The 18,967-nt window shown below is 46.5% G+C and overlaps 1 protein-coding gene across 1 annotated transcript; it reads right to left on the bottom strand.

The window, feature by feature from the left end:
• Positions 1-7,752: 7,752 nt before the first annotated feature.
• On the bottom strand, positions 7,753-9,801 carry LOC147702596 (uncharacterized). Its single transcript, XM_086929424.1, has 2 exons — positions 8,305-9,801; positions 7,753-7,770 (listed from the first exon to the last, which is right to left on the bottom strand). The coding sequence occupies exons 1-2, from the start codon at positions 9,799-9,801 to the stop codon at positions 7,753-7,755; spliced, it is 1,515 nt and encodes a 504-aa protein (XP_086785550.1).
• Positions 9,802-18,967: the final 9,166 nt, after the last annotated feature.

Below are 18,967 nucleotides of genomic sequence, written 5' to 3'. Positions count from 1 at the left end.
CCCCTCAACCCACCCCCAAAAATATAGAACACCCTGAAGTAGCCGCCCAAAAATATGCAATACTGCTACCTGGCACAAGCCCTAACCTCAAAATCGTGCTCAAACGCTCTCTGCAACTAGGCCCAAAACCCCTTTTTCCACCATGAATTTTCTTCAAACCACTTGCAATCAAAATTAGACTTTGCCAGCAGTGCTCCCAGACCCTTAAACCCAGTCGCAAAACTCTAGAACACCCCCAAACATCCCCCCCAAAAAATGCAATACTGCTAAAAAAAACTTTTCCACCATGGATTTTGTCCAAACCACTTGCAATCAAAATTAGACCTTCCCAGCAGTGCTCCCAGGCCCTTAAACCCATTCTCAAAACTCTAGAACACCTCCAAGTAGCCCCCCAAAAACATGCGGTACTCTGACCTGGCTGAGGCCTACTTGAAAATCGTGCCCAAAACGCACTCTGAAAGTAGGCCCAAGACACCCCTTTTCCACCATGGATTTTCTTCAAACCACTTGCAATCACAATTAGACATTCCCAAGAGTGGTGCTGCCAGACCCCTCAACCCACCCCCACAAATATAGAACGCCCCCAAACAGCCCGCCCAAACAATGCAATACTTCTAAAAAAAAAACTTTTCCACCTTGGATTTTCTCCCAACCACTTGCAATCAAAATTAGACCTTCCCAGCAGTGCTCCCAGACCCTTAAACCCAGTCACAAAACTCTAGAACACCCCCAAGTAGCCCCCCAAAAACATGCAATACTGCTACCTGGCACAAGCCTTAACTTAAAATCGTGCCCAAACGCTCTCAGCAAGTAGGCCCAAACCCCCCTTTTCCACCAAGGATTTTCTTCAAACCACTTGCAATCAAAATTAGACCTTCCCAGCACTGCTCCCAGACCCCTACATCCAGTCGCAAAACTCTAGAACACCCCCAAGTAGCCCCCCAAAAACATGCAATACTGCTACCTGGCACAAGCCCTAACTTAAAATCGTGCCCAAACGCTCTCAGCAAGTAGGCCCAAACCCCCCTTTTACACCATGGATTTTCTTCAAACCACTTGCAATCAAAATTAGACCTTCCCAGCACTGCTCCCAGACCCTTACACCCAGTCGCAAAACTCTAGAACACCCCCAAGTAGCACCCCAAAAACATGCAATACTGCCACCTGGCACGAGACCTAACTTAAAATAGTGCCCAAACGCTCTCTGCAACTAGGCCCAAACCTCCCTTTTCCACCATGGATTTTCTTCAAACCACTTGCAATCAAAATTAGAACTTCCCAGCAGTGCTCCCAGACCCTTAAACCCAGTCGCAAAACTCTAGAACACCCCCAAGTAGCACCCCAAAAACATGCGGTTCTGCGACCTAGCTGAGGCCTACTTGAAAATCGTGCTTTAAAGCACTCTGATAGTAGGCCCAAAACACCCCTTTTCCACCATGGATTTTCTCCAAACCACTTGCAATCAAAATTAGACCTTCCCAGCAGTGCTCTCAGACCCTTAAACCCAGTCGCAAAACTCTAGACCACCCCAAGTAGCCCCCCCAAAACATGCAATACTGCTACCTGGTACGAGCCCTAACCTAAAATCGTGCCAAACGCTTCCTGCAACTAGGCCCAAACCCCCCTTTTCCACCATGGATTTTCTTCAAACCACTTGCAATCAAAATTAGAACTTCCCAGCCAGCACTGCTCCCAGACCCTTAAACCCAGGCGCAAAACTCTAGAAAACCCCCAAGTAGCCCCCCAAAAACATGCAATACTGCTACCTGGCACAAGCCCTAATTTAAAATCGTGCCCAAACGCTCTCTGCAACTAGGCCCAAACCCCACTTTTCCACCATGGATTTTCTTCAAACCACTTGCAATCAAAATTAGACCTTCCCAGCAGTGCTTCCAGACCCTTAAACCCAGTCACAAAACTCTAGAACACCCCCAAGTAGCCCCCCACAAAAAATGCAGTACAGCGACCTGGCTGAGGCCTACTTGAAAATCGTGCTTTACGCGCTCTGAAAGTAGGCCCAAAACACCCCTTTTCCACCATGGATTTTCTTCAAACCACTTGCAATCAAAATTAGACATTCCCAGGAGTGCTGCCAGACCCCTCAACCCACCCCCAAAAATATAGAACACCCCCAAGTAGCCCCCCAAAAACATGCAATACTGCTACCTGGCACAAGCCCTAACTTAAAATCGTGCCCAAACGCTCTCTGCAACTAGGCCCAAACCCTCCTTTTCCACCATGGATTTTCTTCAAACCACTTGCAATCAAAATTTGACCTTCCCAGCAGTGCTCCCAGACCCTTAAACCCAGTCGCAAAACTCTAGAACACCTCCAAGTAGCCCCCCAAAAACATGCAGTACTGCGACCTAGCTGAGGCCTATTTGAAAATCGTGCTAAAAACGCACTCTGAAAGTAGGCCCAAGACACCCCTTTTCCACCATGGATGTTCTTCAAACCACTTGCAATCACAATTAGACATTCCCAGGAGTGCTGCCAGACCCCTCAACCCACCCCCAAAAATATAGAACACCCCCAAACAGCCCCCCCAAACAATGCAATACTGCTAAAAAAAAAAACTTTCCTCCATGGAATTTCTCCAAACCACTTGCAATCAAAATTAGACCTTTCCAGCAGTGATCCCAGACCCTTAAACCCAGTCGCAAAACTCTAGAACACCCCTAAGTAGCCCCCCAAAAACATGCAATACTGCTACCTGGCACAAGCCCTAACTTAAAATCGTGCCCAAACGCTCTCTGCAAGTAGGCCCAAACCCCCCCTTTTCCACCATGGATTTTCTTCAAACCACTTGCAATCAAAATTAGACCTTCCCAGCACTGCTCCCAGACCCTTAAACCGAGTCGCAAAACTCTAGAACACCCCCAAGTAGCCCCCCAAAAACATGCAATACTGCTACCTGGCAGAAGCCCTAACTTAAAATCGTGCCAAAACGCTCTCTGCAAGTAGGCCCAAACCCCCTTTTACACCCTGGATTTTCTTCAAACCACTTGCAATCACAATTATACCTTCCCAGCACTGCTCCCAGACCCTTAAACCCAGTCGCAAAACTCTAGAACACCCCCAAGTAGCACCCCAAAATCATGCAATACTGCTACCTGGCACGAGCCCTAACTTAAAATCGTGCCCAAACGCTCTCTGCAACTAGGCCCAAACCTCCCTTTTCCACCATCGATTTTCTTCAAACCACTTGCAATCAAAATTAGAACTTCCCAGCAGTGCTCCCAGACCCTTAAACCCAGTCACAAAACTCTAGAATACCCCCAAGTAGCCCCCCCCCAAAAATGCGGTTCTGCGACCTGGCTGAGGCCTACTTGAAAATCGTGCTTTAACGCACTCTGAAAGTAGGCCCAAAACACTCCTATTCCACATTGGATTTTCTTCAAACCACTTGCAATCAGAATTAGACATTCCCAGGAGTGCTGCCAGGCCCCTCAACCCACCCCAAAAATATAGAACACCCCCAAACAGCCCCCCAAAAAATGCATTACTGCTAAACAAAAAAAACTTTTCCACCATGGATTTTCCCCAAACCACTTGCAATCAAAATTAGACCTTCCCAGAAGTGCTCCCAGGCCCCTCAACCCACCCCCAAAAATCTAGAACACCCTCAGGTAGCTCCCCAAAAACACGTGGTACTGCGACCTGGCTGAGGCCTACTTGAAAATTGTGCTAAAACGCACTCTGAAAGTAGGCCCAAATCACCCCTTTTCCACCATGGATTTTCTTCAAACCACTTGCAATCAAAATTAGACATTCCAAGGAGGGCTGCCAGACCCCAACCCACCCTCAAAAATATAGAACACCCCCAAACAGCCACCCAAAAACATGCAATACTGCTATTGCCAAAACATGGCAAATCGCGCCTTGACAAAAAATTGCTGTTTTCCGCACTTCAACTGCTTCGATCCTCTTGAAACTTACCAGGACACTTGTTCCAGTGATTCCCCAGAATCTCAGCAAGGCAGAACAAATCGATCCACTGGAAGGTGTACGACTAGTTCACCCAAGCACACGCGCCTGCAAAATACCAAAAAAGGCCAAAATTCGGCCAATTCAGAAAAGACGCTAAACCCCCTAAAACCTTGCCAACATCATTATGAACAAACCTGCATCGGACCCTGAGCCCTAGACTCCAGGAACCCTACCAAATTATTAATTAAACCCAAAAACCCTAGTAAACCGCACTGAATCCTAAACCCTAGATATGCTTTGTCTGTCTGTGTCAAAGAGCCTAGGTATGCTACACCAGGTTGCTTCACTCAGTGGTGCCTGCCTTGACTGTCTGCATGGTCCTGCCGCAAGCAAGGGCCAAAATTCCGTTCCGCTCGCAAAATTTGCTGTTTTTCGGCGGCAAATTCGCAATCCGCGAATCTCGCGATATTGCTGAAAATTCGCAAATTCTTGAGCGTAACAGATTTTTGGCCCATGCTTGCAGCAGGGCCATGCAGACGGTCAAGGCAGGCACCACTGAGTGAAGCAACCTGATGTAGCATACCTAGGCTCTTTGACAGACAGACAAAGCATATCTAATTGTATGCAGCAAGCCACATAGCCTCAATTTTACATGAACTGCTGCACTCTGTACTCTGCCTGGCAATACAACACTACACTGCCTCGACCACTCCATACCACGACTAGACAGACATGTAGTTCTGCTGTAGTAGTTAATGTAGACTGGTTTACCTGATTGCTACTCACGAATTGGCCATAGTTCTTCCGTTAACCGACGCTGATGATCCATCCATCCCAGTGAGTGACTGTAAAGAAAAAAGATATATTATTTAATCAATCATCATGGTATATTGGCAAACAGTAAGTCCAAGGACATTTTGCATATTGGAAAATGCAACTTAGTGGCCCCTGCAGTTGAAGTAAAATTTGAATTAAACATGGTAAAAAAAAGCAGAGTAGACTTGAGTTACATTTAGTATGTAAAAGATTAAATAATAACAGAAGACATATGATTCATTTCATGCACAACAAACAAACAGCAATTGCTTTCATCAGAGCCAGACAGCCATTGCTGTCAACTGCATGCCATCTTCTTCTCATTATTCATTACCTGTTCCACTTTTTGTCTGCATCTTCTTCTGAAAGTGAGGGACCACAGGGCTGCCTCTCCGGTCAATTTCAAAAGTAACTGTCAGCAATCAGCAATCATGTAGTCAGTAATTCCAGTCCCACTTGAGGGGACTCATCTACGAAGACAAAGTTTCTTTATTCTGCGTAATCCAGCCATCTGCCTTGAGGGAAATGGATAGGGGGAGTCTGGAGGAGGAGAATAGAGGAGCATGATTGAGTTGTGAACTTGAGAACCTCAGGAATGCAGACTGCGGCACCTTCAAATCAATAAGGAAAAAAGATGAAGACAGTGCTGCTGATGGACTTGTTGTGATTAGGTGATTAGAGTTTTGTTGTGGTAAAAGTTGCAAAAAAAGAAAAACACACAGGAATAAAAGTGAATAAGGACGAAAAAAAGGAAGTCATTTTTATCAGGCCTCGGTGTCTGGGAAGTAGAGCTCGCCCTCAAACTCTATGAATTGAGACGGGAGTAGGTCAGGTCACAGAGAAGAACTTCCGTCACCTAAGTCGGTGTCCTCTTCTTCCTGCATGCATTCACTTATTTTGTAATCTGGTGGTATGAAGTGCTGATTCATCTTGATCATTGTTAACCTCCCCACATTTTTTGGGAGAGAGGCGGTCCTTTTTGAAATTACAATGGCACCAGCAGCACTGAAAACACGTTCAGAAGACACGCTTGCGAGTGGGCAATACAAATAATTTAGAGCCAGTTTGGTGACTAGTGGCCAGGAATGCCTTTTCCTATACCAATACAGCAATGGGTTCTAATTAACGAAGACCTCGGTTGTGTCATCCAAATAGGCCTGCACCATCAACTCAATGTTCTCCAGGGTTGCTCCACTTTGCGTACCATCTGCGGCCTTTGCATCACTGGAACGAGCAAACCCTTGATGAGTTACCCAATCCGCTTCCGACAATATTATGGCTGGGCCTGGTGCAGGTGAGGATGATGATACGGTTTCTGGTGTCGTTAACGGCTGTGAGGGAAAGTGGCTCCCTTCGGCCACAGATTCAGAAGTGGAACTTGACGCCGGATGGCCTGCTGATTCAGTTGTACTTCTGCCGGTTCCTTCAATTTTCTGCCGCTCTTTTTCGAACCAAGTGGCTGACACAGCTAGCCAATGTTTGTACTTTGAAACATCTGCTTCATCAAAAGGAATGAATGCTTTGCTGGCCACTGCCTTTTTGTTCCGTGGATCCAGAATAGTGGCACAAATGTAATGTTGTTCTGTATGTATGTTTTTTAAGCCTTTCATTGTCAACTAGGCGGCCTAATAACCTCTTCGCCGACTGATATGCGTCTTGCTTTTCTGCATCATCTCGGAACGTTGAAGACACCGCCTTTAGTTGGTGCTCTAGCATGCGCAACAATGGGATAGCTTTGCCCAAAGAACAGTCCTCCCTGCTGACTTCATGTTTGAAGACCTCAAAAGGACGAAGCATGTCTGTCAGGCTTGCAACTAGCTTCCATTCCTCCAACTCTAGCCTCATGTCTTTCATAGTAGAACCCATTTTATAGATATACTCATTGATTATCCCCCACTGCTCAGACAGACGTTCAAGCATGTAAAAGGTTAAGTTCCAATGTGTTGGCACCTCCTGGATGAGTCCTTTGACTGGCAGTCTACGTTCATGTTGAATGCTCCTCAGCTCTTTCCGGGCCTTAAAAGAATGGCTGAAATGTGTGCAGATTCTTCGGCAGGTGGTCAGTAACTTGTTGACTGTGGTTTCTTTTTTCAAGAAATCTTGCACAACAATGTTAATACTGTGCGCCAAGCACGGCACTCTGTAATAGTCACCTAGCTGCATGGCCTTAACTATATTACTTTCAAAATCAACAAAAGAGTGACTATGTAGAAACACACTAAAAGAAACTCATAAATGTTTTTAGAAGGACCCTCACTCCCCAACCTGGTTGGAGACATGCTTCATCATTGGGTCCCCACCGGATCAGCCGAATGCCGTTCCGGTGTGCTACGACGCCTGCAATTGCAGCGGAGCAGGTTGTGATTTAGTGCAAGTGAAGTGGTGCAGATTAAAAAGTAACCAAATATTCCCTGAAAAGTACTTTATTTTAGGTAATTTGGGTACTAATAAAAACAGATGACGGATCAATACCAACTGAACAATGGGGCTGGGAGATCCGATGGAATATAAAAACTGGTCGACATGAACATGTTTCTGCTTGTATTAGCACATTCTGCTAAGCATTCATCAGGACCTTGTGGATAGTGAGACCATGGCGGTATACGCGCGCTAAGGCGTACCCTAATCTATGGTCGTGTGTGGAAACTCACGGTTTTACCATGAACAGTGGTCTCGGAGGTTATTAGACCGGTGGTAACTTGAGTCAAATGCAAAAATTACTTAATGGAGCACAGACCGGGGGCCCAATTGGAAGTTTTCCAAAGTTTCGGGACTCCACCTGGCGCCTAGTCGTACACGTCTGGCTCCGAATATTTAACTATATTACTGCCATTATCCATGGAAACATAACCAATCATGCAATTTCTTGGATGCAGCCATTCATAGACTTCCCATCAAACTCCTCCTAAAGGTTAGGTGCAGTATGAGTTTTCTCCATGGCAAACATGGCTACTGTTGCATGTTTCCGAGTAGCTTGAAAAACTGTGTCCGTGTCAACACCTGCTGTTAACTTGTCTTTAAGCCCTGCAAAAGAGACCCAGTTTGCAGTGATGCACATGTAATCAAGGGCTTGGCAACTGGTCCACGTGTCTGTTGTCAGGTGGATAGTGTGAACAGCACTCTTCTGAATAGCTGCGCCAATCACCTTCAGCACATCTTGATGTAGTGCTGGAACAGCAACTCTGGCAAAATAGGATCGGCTAGGAACGTTCCATTTAGGGCAGACTGTTGCCACAAATTCTAGAAAACCCACCCCTTCCACGAAAGAAAAAGGGAGAAGGTTCAGCTCTAGCATTTTAACCAGCTTTGCGTTATACAGACGTGCCGTTGGGTGGTTGCGTTCAAATGGCACATCCGACCAAAACATTCTGGTAATGGTGGTCTGGACCGTTTTACGTGATGATAATGATGCAGACTTCTTCAAACCAGTTAGGCTCATTGATGTACTTTTTCGCATTGGTGTCTGTCCCAGACTCTTAGTGTGCCTCATACATGTTGCAGGGGTAGAGGGTGTGGGCGCTACCACTGCAGTGCTGCTGCTAGGGGTACTGGGTGTACCAGAAAAAATGTCTGTCGCTTTTTCACTACCCCCTTCACGATAAGCCCCTCGTCAACATCATCAGATGCAATATCAATGGATACATTTGGATTTGTTGTACTTTTGGCTCCCTGGATCTTCCTTAGGTGCGCACCCCAAACGATAGTGTGATGTTTTTTCAGATGACCTGTCTGACCTCCGGTGCCATAGTTGGTACCAAGCTTACCCCGACTAACTTCTTGTCTACAAATCGAACAAATGACTATGTTTTCCGCCTTTTGGCTAACACTAAAGAAGTCCCAAACTGGGGACTGGCGATGTCTGATGGTGGTGGAGGTGCTACTTTCAGTTTCAATGCCAGATGAAGTGGAGGATGGGCGTGGCTGAATTCGACTCTGTTGTTTACTTACAGCACCACTACTTGAGGTAATGGAGGTCGAGCTGGATGGAGGTCCCTGCTGGCCCTTCTGACGAGAAAATATGGAAGCGGTAGGTCGTGTTGGTGTTGTAGTTAACTGTGTTGGTGGGGGTACCAGTGCCACACCGCCCACATCCCACTCAGCAGCCATTCGGGATAGGGTCAAAATGTATGTCTGCTGCATGCCCGCTGGGGCTGGAGTGACGTCTGTGATGACTGGGTCGTCGTCAGATTGTTCATCAGCAGCAGAATACACCACTTCTTGTTCGTCGTCCTCACCCACAATTGTAAGCTTTGCAGGAACCTTCCTTTTAGGCTTAGCTACCTTTGTTGGCTCATGGCGTGCCTCACTCTCAGACTCATGCATTGTTGTTGGTGGTGGGTTCCAATCAACATCAAGATCATCAGAAGGAAGGGGGCTTGAACTTGTAGTAGCCCTCCTTGATCTTTTTCTTGCTGGGGATCTGGAAGACAATGAATCATCAGGAGGAGTGGCTTCCTCAGATGATACCTCTGCTTGAATTTTGATTTCCTGATGTGCCCCTACTTCTGGAGGAACAAGCATTGTGGGCAGTTGTGCCGCTTCATGCGCCTCTTGTTGCGCCTCTCCATGCACCTCTCCTTGCGCCTCTCCTTGCGCCTCTACTTGCGCCTCTACTTGCACCTCTACTTGCGCCTCTCCTTGCGCCTCTACCTGCGCATGTACTTGGGCTTGTACTTGCTGCACCTGTGGTTGCGGCTGTGGTTGTTGAACACTCATCAGATGAGTCACACCCTGTGTTGATTGGATGCTACTTTCTTGCGATGAGCCAACATCACTGGTCGATGGTGATTGAACAAGTAAAGTGGCTGCCTCTGCAGCACTCATCGACTTGGACCTAACTTGGCGTGGTGGCACTGAGCCCAATGAAGCGGAGGTGCTGCTCCCAGCTTGGTCCCCGGCAGACCCCGCTGCTGCAGGCGTAGTTTTTTTTTCCCCAAAAAATGTGCCGCTCGGCACACCAGTCTCCTTGGTAAGTGGCGCCACTTGCTTCTTCTGCTCCTTCTTACTGGCAAATTTCTTGGTAGAGGAGCTACGGCCACCTTTTTTTGGGCCCATCTTCTTCAGATGTAAGAACAGAAGGCCGCAGTTGCACGAGTTGCAGAGTTGTCTGTGGCCACATGTGACGTTGTGCTACAAACACCGCAGCAGGACTTCTTCCTGGCACTGATGATGAACGATGAGGCTGATTCGTCTTTGTGCACCTGAAAGCAAACGAAGCTAGAGGAACATCAGTTAAATAAATGTTGCATATGTCGTGCTTCAATTATTGGTTTGCAACTAGGCATTTATTATTATTACAACACACCCCAAAATGAAAAGACCAAAAATAAAAATTGAAAATTTATTTCTAATAAAAAATGGATGTTTACATTAATAGAAGAGAGACCACACAGAGAGGGTTGTTTCATGCACCACTAAGTACCCCTGGGCATAATGGATGAAAGCAAGGCATACTGGGTACAGCGGCCTATGGCACAAAGCACACTGCCTGGCTTCAAATTGGAGCCTTGACCCCCAGCCACATGGCCAGGCCCTGCCTGGACCAGGCCTAAAAATGGCCCCCACCCACATGGCCAGGCCACAACAACACCCCAAAAAGTTGAAAAACACACAATAATCACCACAATCCAATGCCATCCATGCCCTCAATGATGTTTAAATTCAAGACACCCCACATAAAGACTTGGTCCATGCACCACTGAATATCCCTGGGCATAATGGATGAAAGCATGGCAGACTGGGTACAGGCCTATGGCACAAAGCACACTGCCTGGCTTCAAAATGGCCCCTAGTCCCCCAGCCACATGGCCAGGCCCTGCCTGGACCAGGTCTCAAAATGGCCCCCACCCAGATGGCCAGACCCCAATACCCCAAAAAGTCGAAAAACACACAGGAATCACCACAATCCAATGCCATCCATGCCCTCAATGATGTTAAATTCAAGACAACTCACAGAAAGACGTGGTCCATGCACCACTCACTACCCCTGGGCCTACTGGCTAGTGTGGCTTTACAGGCACCCCAAAATGTAAATAAAAATCCACATATAGTGAGCTAAAATTCAATGACATAAATGAGATTTAAGTTCAACAAAACTCACAGAAACAGTTGTATCATGCACCCATGGCTAACCCTGGGCCTACTGGATACTGTGGCTACCTACAATATATTTTTTTTAAAGTTGTGAAAAAGTTTTACAATTGTAGTTGCAGCAACTGCAATGCCCCAAACAAACAACACCAACTTACTTGTAAAATCTCAAATCCAAAAGTGATCCAAAGTCCAAAAAGTCCTCAAATACAAATATCCAGCAGCAGCCACAAAGAGTAATCCTTCCAGCTCCAGATTCAAATGAAAAGTGACCAGGACTTGGACAAAGCACTTAGAGGAGCCTGCTGGACAGGAACAGGAAGTTGGAGACTCTTGGGCACTTCCTTCCTCCCACTACCCCCCAAAAATGGATTCCTTGCACTAAAAAGTGCAGGCAAATGTCAAGTTATTCTGATCAAAATCATCATTTTGAGAAGGTTTATGCTGCCTGCGGTAATTTTCTTGTGCAGAATTGCAATTTTTGCAAGTTCGGGAAAGCGAGCTGTTCAGATCTCCCACCGGAAGTCAGCTGCGCGCCGCATCTATGTGTTCGCAAATGTTTACTCCAGCGATGCGTGATCACGGGCCCTTATGACGTACTTGTGTTGTCAAACTCTCGTTGTGCCAGAGGGCGGGCCGCGATGATGTACTCGCGGTCGAAAAACTCTTGCGCGATCACGCAGCAAGATCCAAAATGGCGCAGGACACGCAAACAGGGAGGAAAACAACTCTTTGAACTCAGAATCACGGTAAGTCAACGCCGCGCGGGCGATATTGTATTTTTCAAGCGCGACCAAGCAAAATAATTCGCCAGCTTGCGAATATGCAGATTTTTGGGCAAATTTGTGGGATTTGCTGACCGCAAAATTGCCAAAAATCCGCAAATTCCGAGAACGGAATGGATTTTACGCCCACGCTTACTCTTGATATTCAACAAAGGCATTCAGGAGTCCCAAAGTTAGGCCTCCTAAGTTCTGTGAATACCGAAATGAGTAAGTGCCTTTTGTGAACACCAAAATGGTAGTAAGTTTAGGGTTTTGTCTTAAGTTAGTTCTGTGAATCGGGCCCTATATAAATGCTATTTATTTTGTGTAAACACTAGGAAAGACCAACACATCTGACATTCTTACAGTCCATGCATATCTTGTAAACAGGGACTGAACAGAGTGAAAAGTTGCCTCTCTTAAGTATGTGTGAAGTGCTAACAAGGTGTGAGCCTTTGTTCCCCCTCAGCTTCATTTGCATCTCGGTGTGAGGCTCCTGACTGCTGCCAGCCAGGAGAGTAGAACAAAAGGAGGCGTGATGACCCCTCACATTCAGCCTTTGTTATTAGCCCAGCTGGAATCTGAAATAAGAGAGCCCCTTCCCTGCCTGCAAATTGTTGCGGATTGAATGCAGACAACAAGGTGTAGGGACTACTGAATGTGCCCCAGTGTTTGAATATTATACTGGGACGAATTCATCAAATTTTTCAGTGGTGCCCAAATTCTTGGCAGGGTGGACGGTGTCCACACTGTGAAAATAGTGGGTGAACGATGTCCACCTGTGTGTACCCCTGACTTGTGCCCTGTCTGACAGGCTTAATAGTTGCATATACATGACGTACAGGACCAGGTAGGATTGCTTTTAAAACTGATACTGCCACTGGTCTGAACAGGTTTATGCAGGAATCCTCTACCGATGCGGTAACACACCTTTGACTTCTAATGGCGGGACCTATTTAGATCATGGGTCAGTACTGCAACATTTGAGGCCTGCATTATCAAACAGACGCGTAGCTCATGTTTGTGCACATTCTCTTGCAAAACAGTAAAGTTCAGTCTCCTCCGCAGATGTTAACTGTGAAATATTAGCAGGTGTCCAGGAGAGTGTCACCTAAAGCCAGGGGCGTAGCTTCAGAGGGGTGTTTGGGGTGTTACATTGCCCTAATAGAAAAGAGGGTGTGAAAGTGGCTAGAATAGAGTGGTTGTTAGGAGAAACGTGTGAGACAGATTGGAGGATCCTAGCGAGATTTGGTGAGAAGCCAAAACCAGGAGATATTTGAAAGGATGTTGCAAGATGACAGTGAGGAAGAGATTAGGATGCGCACACCCATGGTCAGTTAGAGAAAAGGGATAGGGTGGGGGAGTAAGTAGGGTGACTTGGGCTGGAGAGATTGGGCATAGTTAACAACATGCACAAGGATGCATGGAGGAGGACATGTATTGGTGTAAGAAGGGTTATCTGAGCTCTTATGCAAGCAAGAAAAATGGTCCCCTTCTGTTTTAGCTAAATAGTAAAAGAGAGACATCATTGCATACACTGTTAGGCCCGTATTCCACTACACATGCTTTACCCCTGATAGCTATGCCCCTGGAAGGTATGCAAGATAAACAGAGAGGAGCGGTGGGAGGGGCTGGGTGTGAAAAGTACATATTAATGAAATGGAAGGAAGATTAATTTTAGGCAAGGATGCAAAGACGGAGGTGTGAGAAACAGGACTGTTTGTGAGGAGGAGGAGGTGAGGCAGGGGACCACTGCTCTCCACAAACTCAACACCAACAGGAACTCCAACTGTAGGCTCTTGTCAACTCTCAACACCCACGGACCCTTCACCTGCCATCACTGCCACCATTCCTTCACCTGCGCCGAGACCCAGAAGCCTCCACCTCCCTCCAGCAACAGCTCCATCACTCCCCAAACCCTGAGATGCATCCTCCTCAACATCTGCTCCCTCCACAGACATGCCAAGGAAATCTGGGACCTCCTCAACAGCACCTCCCCAGACATTGCCTTCCTCGCCGAAACTTGGACGAACACCACCTCCAAACCAGACATTGCTATAGCCATTTCCGAAGGATACATGTTCACCAGGAAGGATCGCCCCAACTGCCCCAGAGGAGGCATCGCCACCGCCCACAAGGCCAATCTCTGGCTGAGCACCTATTCTGACGGGCCCACAGACCTGATGGAATACCTCCATTTCAAGATCCAGACCAACCTGTCCTCCACCCTCCGAGGCACCCTCATCTACAGAGCCCTGCGCTCCTTTTTAAGATTCCATCACTCACATCATCAAGCAGCATGCCACCCCCTTCACTGATTTCACGCTGCTAGGAGACCTCAACTTCCACCTCAACAGGACCCGAACTCCCCCTCCCTTCTGGACAACCTCCACACCATACGAATCAAGCAGATCATACCAGAACCAAGGCACTCAGCTGGGCACATCCTCATCTCGTTTTCACAGCAAGGAACTCCATCCCCTTCAGCCACACCTCCGAACTCCCATGGACTGACCACCGCTGTGTTCACTTCACCTACACCCCCTGCAGATGCCTGCTTCAGCTCCAGTGCAGGAATTGGAGCAAGATTTCCAACGACCAACTCACCGCCGCCCTCAGCAGCTCCACCCCACCACCAAAAATGATGACCCCACCAGCGCCGCCCACATGCTACACAACTGGATCACCGACTGCGCCAACACCATCGCCCCCCTCAAGAAAGCATCCAAGCCCCATGCCAAGAAAGCCAGCTGGTTTTCCACTGTACTTTGAGACTTCAGACACACCTGCAGACAATTCGCAAAACTGTGGAGGAACTCCAAAACCCCGACAGACCTCATTAACTTGAAAACAGCCACTGCTGCCCACCACAAGCTCATCAGACTCTCCAGGAAAAAAGCACTTCAGGACAGAATTTCCACCAATGCACACAACTGCAAGGAACTCTTCTGCATCATCAAAGAGTTTGCCCAACCGAAGAGCGAGTCTACAGGTATCACTTCCTCCCAGGACCTCTGCGACAGACTCAGTGCTTTTTTCTATCACAAAATCAAGACCATCTACGACAACTTCGATGACAACAACCCCCACAAGGAACTCCCTCTCACCGCTCTCCGCAGCAAGAAGCCAACACTAGGCAGCTGGACTGCCCTCAGCATCGAAGACACTCTGAGGATAATGAAGACCACCTACTACGGGGCCCCCACAGACTCCTGCTCCCACTACATCTATCGCAAAGCCGCAGACATCATCGCCCCGAGATTCAATGTATCATCAACTGCTCCTTTAAGACCGCCTCCTTCCATGATGACTGGAAACACGCCAAGATCAACACTCTCCTGAAAAAAACCTTCAGCAGACCCCACCAACCTCAGGAATTTCAGACCGATCTCCCTACTCCCCTATCCGGCCAAAGTCATGGAAAAAGCCGTCAACAGCCAACTTGCCAACTTCATCGAAGAAAACAACATCCTTGACTCTTCGACTCCTCCCAATCAGGCTTCAGGAAGAACTACAGCACCAAACCACACTCCTCTCAGCAACAGATGACATCTGCGCCCTCCTTGACAGAGGACAGACTGCGGCCCTCATCCTCCTAGACCTCTCCGCAGCCTTCAACACTGTCTCTCACCGCACCATAGCCCGCAGAATCAATGACGCAGGAATCTGGAACAAGGTACTCAAATGGATTCTCTCTTTCCTCTCTGGCAGAATGCAACAAGTCAGACTCCCTCCATTTCTCTCAGAACCAACTCCTACCACCTGCGGAGTTCCAAAAGGATCCTCCATCAGCCTGACCCTGTTCAACATCTACATGGCCCCACTCGCATCCATCGTCAGAGCACACAGACTCAATATCACATCGTACGCAGACAACACCGAACTCATCATCTCACTATCCAACAAACTCAACATCACCAAATGCAACTTTCAAGACGGAATGGAAGCCTTTGCCAGATGGATGAAGTCAAGTCAACACGGACAAAACCGAGGTACTCCTCATGGGCCCACACCCCCTATGCCTGGAACGACACCTGGTGCCCCGGCCCTCGGAGCTCCCCCTCCCCATGGACCAAGCATGCAAATTCAGAATCCTCCTGGGCTCCGAATTCAAAATAATGTAATAAGAAAAAAAAATTAAATGAAAGATAAAATAATTCAAATTAAAAACAATGTTAAAAAAGTAAGAATATTTTAACGTGTTGTTGCCCTGCCCGTCAGAGGTTATACCCTGAGAGAATAATTTAAAGGTCAAGAGGGAGCTTTTGTTGATTATTGTATTCATTGGTTCCAGAGACTGTGCCCAGAGGGATGGTGCAGTCTTTGCTGCTCCTAAAACTTCTTGAATAGAGGGCAAGCACTACCTCAAGCCCTTGGAGATACTTTACAAACAGTATACACACACAGTTCCTCTCTTTGGCAGAAACTGCTATGGCTGGCCAACCCCAGACAGCACACAGCAAAGGAGCAGTACTTCTCCTTCAAGTTTTCCCATATCTTCTCCTTGGCAGAGGTTCCTCGTGAATTCCAGAAGTAATCTAAAGTTCAGGGGATGGGGCCCTAATATTTATAGTCCTTTTCTCTTTGTTCTCTGGTGTCAGAGAGGCTCTGTGGTCAGTCCAAACCAGTTCTGACCTCTCTGGTGCAGCTTCCTGGCAGGAGGTGGAGACAGCATTGTGTAAGGCAGACCAGGCCCATTCAGGTGAAAGGAAATCTCCTCCACCTACTCTAAACGCAGAACAGGTCTATTCAGCCCAGCCCTGACTCACTGAGGAAAGGCAGGACCTCACCCCTCCCTCCAAGTGGGTGCCTGAACAGAATGCACATCCCCAGCCCATCGCCCCAAAGCCAGACAGTCAGTACACAAACCTAGCAGAGGCACACAGGATGGCTAAGGCACAAAATACACACTTTCTAAAAGTGGTATTTTCAAGCACAGAATGTAAAAACCATCCTTGTTAAAAGATGCATCTTTACATTCTGAGTGCAGGCTTACTACACATTACCTTCCCATCTTGTCCCAATGGAAAGTTATATTCATAAAATGTTATATTTAAACTCCCATTCTATCCTATAGGACAGCTAGCCTTTCAATAGTGAAACACACAATTTCCTGTAGTTCACTTTCAGGACATATTATACACCTCAAAATATGTCCCACCTTTCACAGGCACTGCACCCTCCCCACAGGGGTACCTTGGGCCTACCATAGAGGTGACTCACATGTCAGAAAGGGAAGGTTATAGCCTGGCAAGTGGGTGCACTTGCTAGGTCGACATGACAGTACCAGAATGTTTACAGACACTGCAGTGGCAGGTCTGAGAACCTTTTGCAAGGCTGCTTGTGTGGGTGGCACAATCAGTGCTGCAGGCCCACTATCAGCATTTGATTTACAGGCCCGGGGCACATACAGTGCACTGTACTAGGTACTTAGTAGTAGCTCAAAGAAGCCAATCATGGACCCACCAATCTATAGTCACAATTTACAGAGAGAGCATATGCACCTTCGCACTGATCAGCAGTGGTAAAGTGCCCAGAGTCCTAAAAACAACAAAAACAGGGTCAAAAACAGGAGGACCAAAAGCAAAAAGTCTGGGGATAAACCCGCTGGACAAGTCAGGTCTAACATCTCCCCATACTGTACCGTCCCTTTTGTTCCAAATGCATCTATGCTGAAGCCAAAAGTGAAATGCTGGTGAGAAATTTCTTTGGGCAATTTGCATTGAAGGGAATGTAAGTGGGTATTGCAGATGGAATAACGACTGAGCTGCCCTGCATTGAAATGTCCAGAAGATAATTTTATGAACTGAAATAAACTAAACTAACCTGAGCTCAATCCCTTGCTAGCTATGGTAAAGAGCAGACAGGTCAATGTGAAAAGTATTAATGCTGTATCAAAACAGTCATAACATCAAAACACCAGACAATAAAAATCCCCAACCAAATGAATGAAATGACACCAAAACAACAAAAATCCAATAACAGGAACAGAAGATATGATTTTTTAAAGTTTTCAGTAGAAAGCACTTAGCGCCTACAATAGTCAATGGAAGCAGAAGGCTGCGACCTCAACGCAATTTCAGGCTGACCGCGATGGAGCCCTGCTTGGATGCAAAAAGTATTGGTCCCAGTGAAATTCTGGAAGTTAAATTTTTTTTTAAAGTTTTTAAGTTTCACTGCAGAAGGGGGGTTTGTCACTTTCTTGAAGAAAAATTTTGACATTCCTTCAAAGTCCCGTTGGAGAATAGGACTATGCTACAAATTAAGAAGAAAACCCCTATTGATCACCACTAAAATTGCAGTCCCTGCCATGGAGCTGTGGGCAGGAGACCTAAAGCACAGTGGACCTCCTGGCACTCTGGATCTTTTGAGACTTTAAAGACCTCAGAGGAAGGCACTTAAAGACTCTCAACGTGTCAGGCAAAGGTCAATAGCAAAGTACAGTCTAAACTTTCTGAAAGTTACATTTCCAAAATATTTAATAAAAATCCGACTTCACTATTTATCAAATATAAAAATAAGACTTTGGATTGAGTCTGTAGCTGGTACAGCACACACATTAAAGATTAATGTGTGTAATCTATACTTTGACTTTTCCTGTGTACCAGTTATAGCCTGACCAGTGACAATGTCATTTTGGGCCTAGTTACTGGGGAAACATGTTATTTCTAATGTCACGCATGTTCCACTCTTAAATATTATCCATCCTACCTTGTGTGCAGCAAGGTGTGTTTTATGCTGACGTATTTAATATTTTAAATCAAGTTTTCCTACCGGTCAATAGGGTGTTTTTGTTTACAGGTTTGTGCAGTAGGGTTCAAGCTGCTGCTGCTGTCAGGTTACACAGGGTAGGGCTGACGGCATCTGTTCACTGCCATTGTAGTGAATGACAAAATAGGTGCTGCATTCCACAGGTGGCCTTTAACTTTCCATCCCAGGGGTGGATTTCTCTGCTATATACTATGCCCGTTTAGGGAAGTTAATTGCATCTTTCAAGTTTATGAACATTTCGACATGTTTAAAAGAGGAGCGCAGGCACTTTATTCCTGGTTAGCAGGGATAAAATGCACAAAGGTTAAAGCCAGCAAACATAGGGTTTAGAAAAGGGCAAAAAATCTGAGGTCATCATACAGGAAAGGCAGATTTTCTAAAGTTGTTTTGCAATATTTTGATTCTGAGTGGGTCCTTATCTAACTTACCCTCGAATAATAATGGAGCAATCTGCAAATGGCAACTCACACCAATGGGTGGCCATCATATGGATGGTGGCCTGCTACAGTCAGCAGACTGCCATATTTGTGATTGTATTTTAATAAAGTAAAGTTTTTTTAAAGGAAAGGGAGCTGTATTTCAAAGTTACATTTCTT

The sequence above is a fragment of the Lissotriton vulgaris genome, chromosome 7 (assembly GCF_964263255.1).
Source record: "Lissotriton vulgaris chromosome 7, aLisVul1.2, whole genome shotgun sequence".
Classification (NCBI taxonomy): Eukaryota; Metazoa; Chordata; class Amphibia; order Caudata; family Salamandridae; genus Lissotriton; species Lissotriton vulgaris.
The sequence above is the reverse complement of the archived record's forward strand: the minus strand, read 5'-3'. Positions and strand labels throughout refer to the sequence as shown.

Bases quoted from the DNA above. Each gene is read 5' to 3' on its own strand.
- LOC147702596 (XM_086929424.1), bottom strand. From the start codon at position 9,801: ATGGGCCCAAAAAAAGGTGGCCGTAGCTCCTCTACCAAGAAATTTGCC.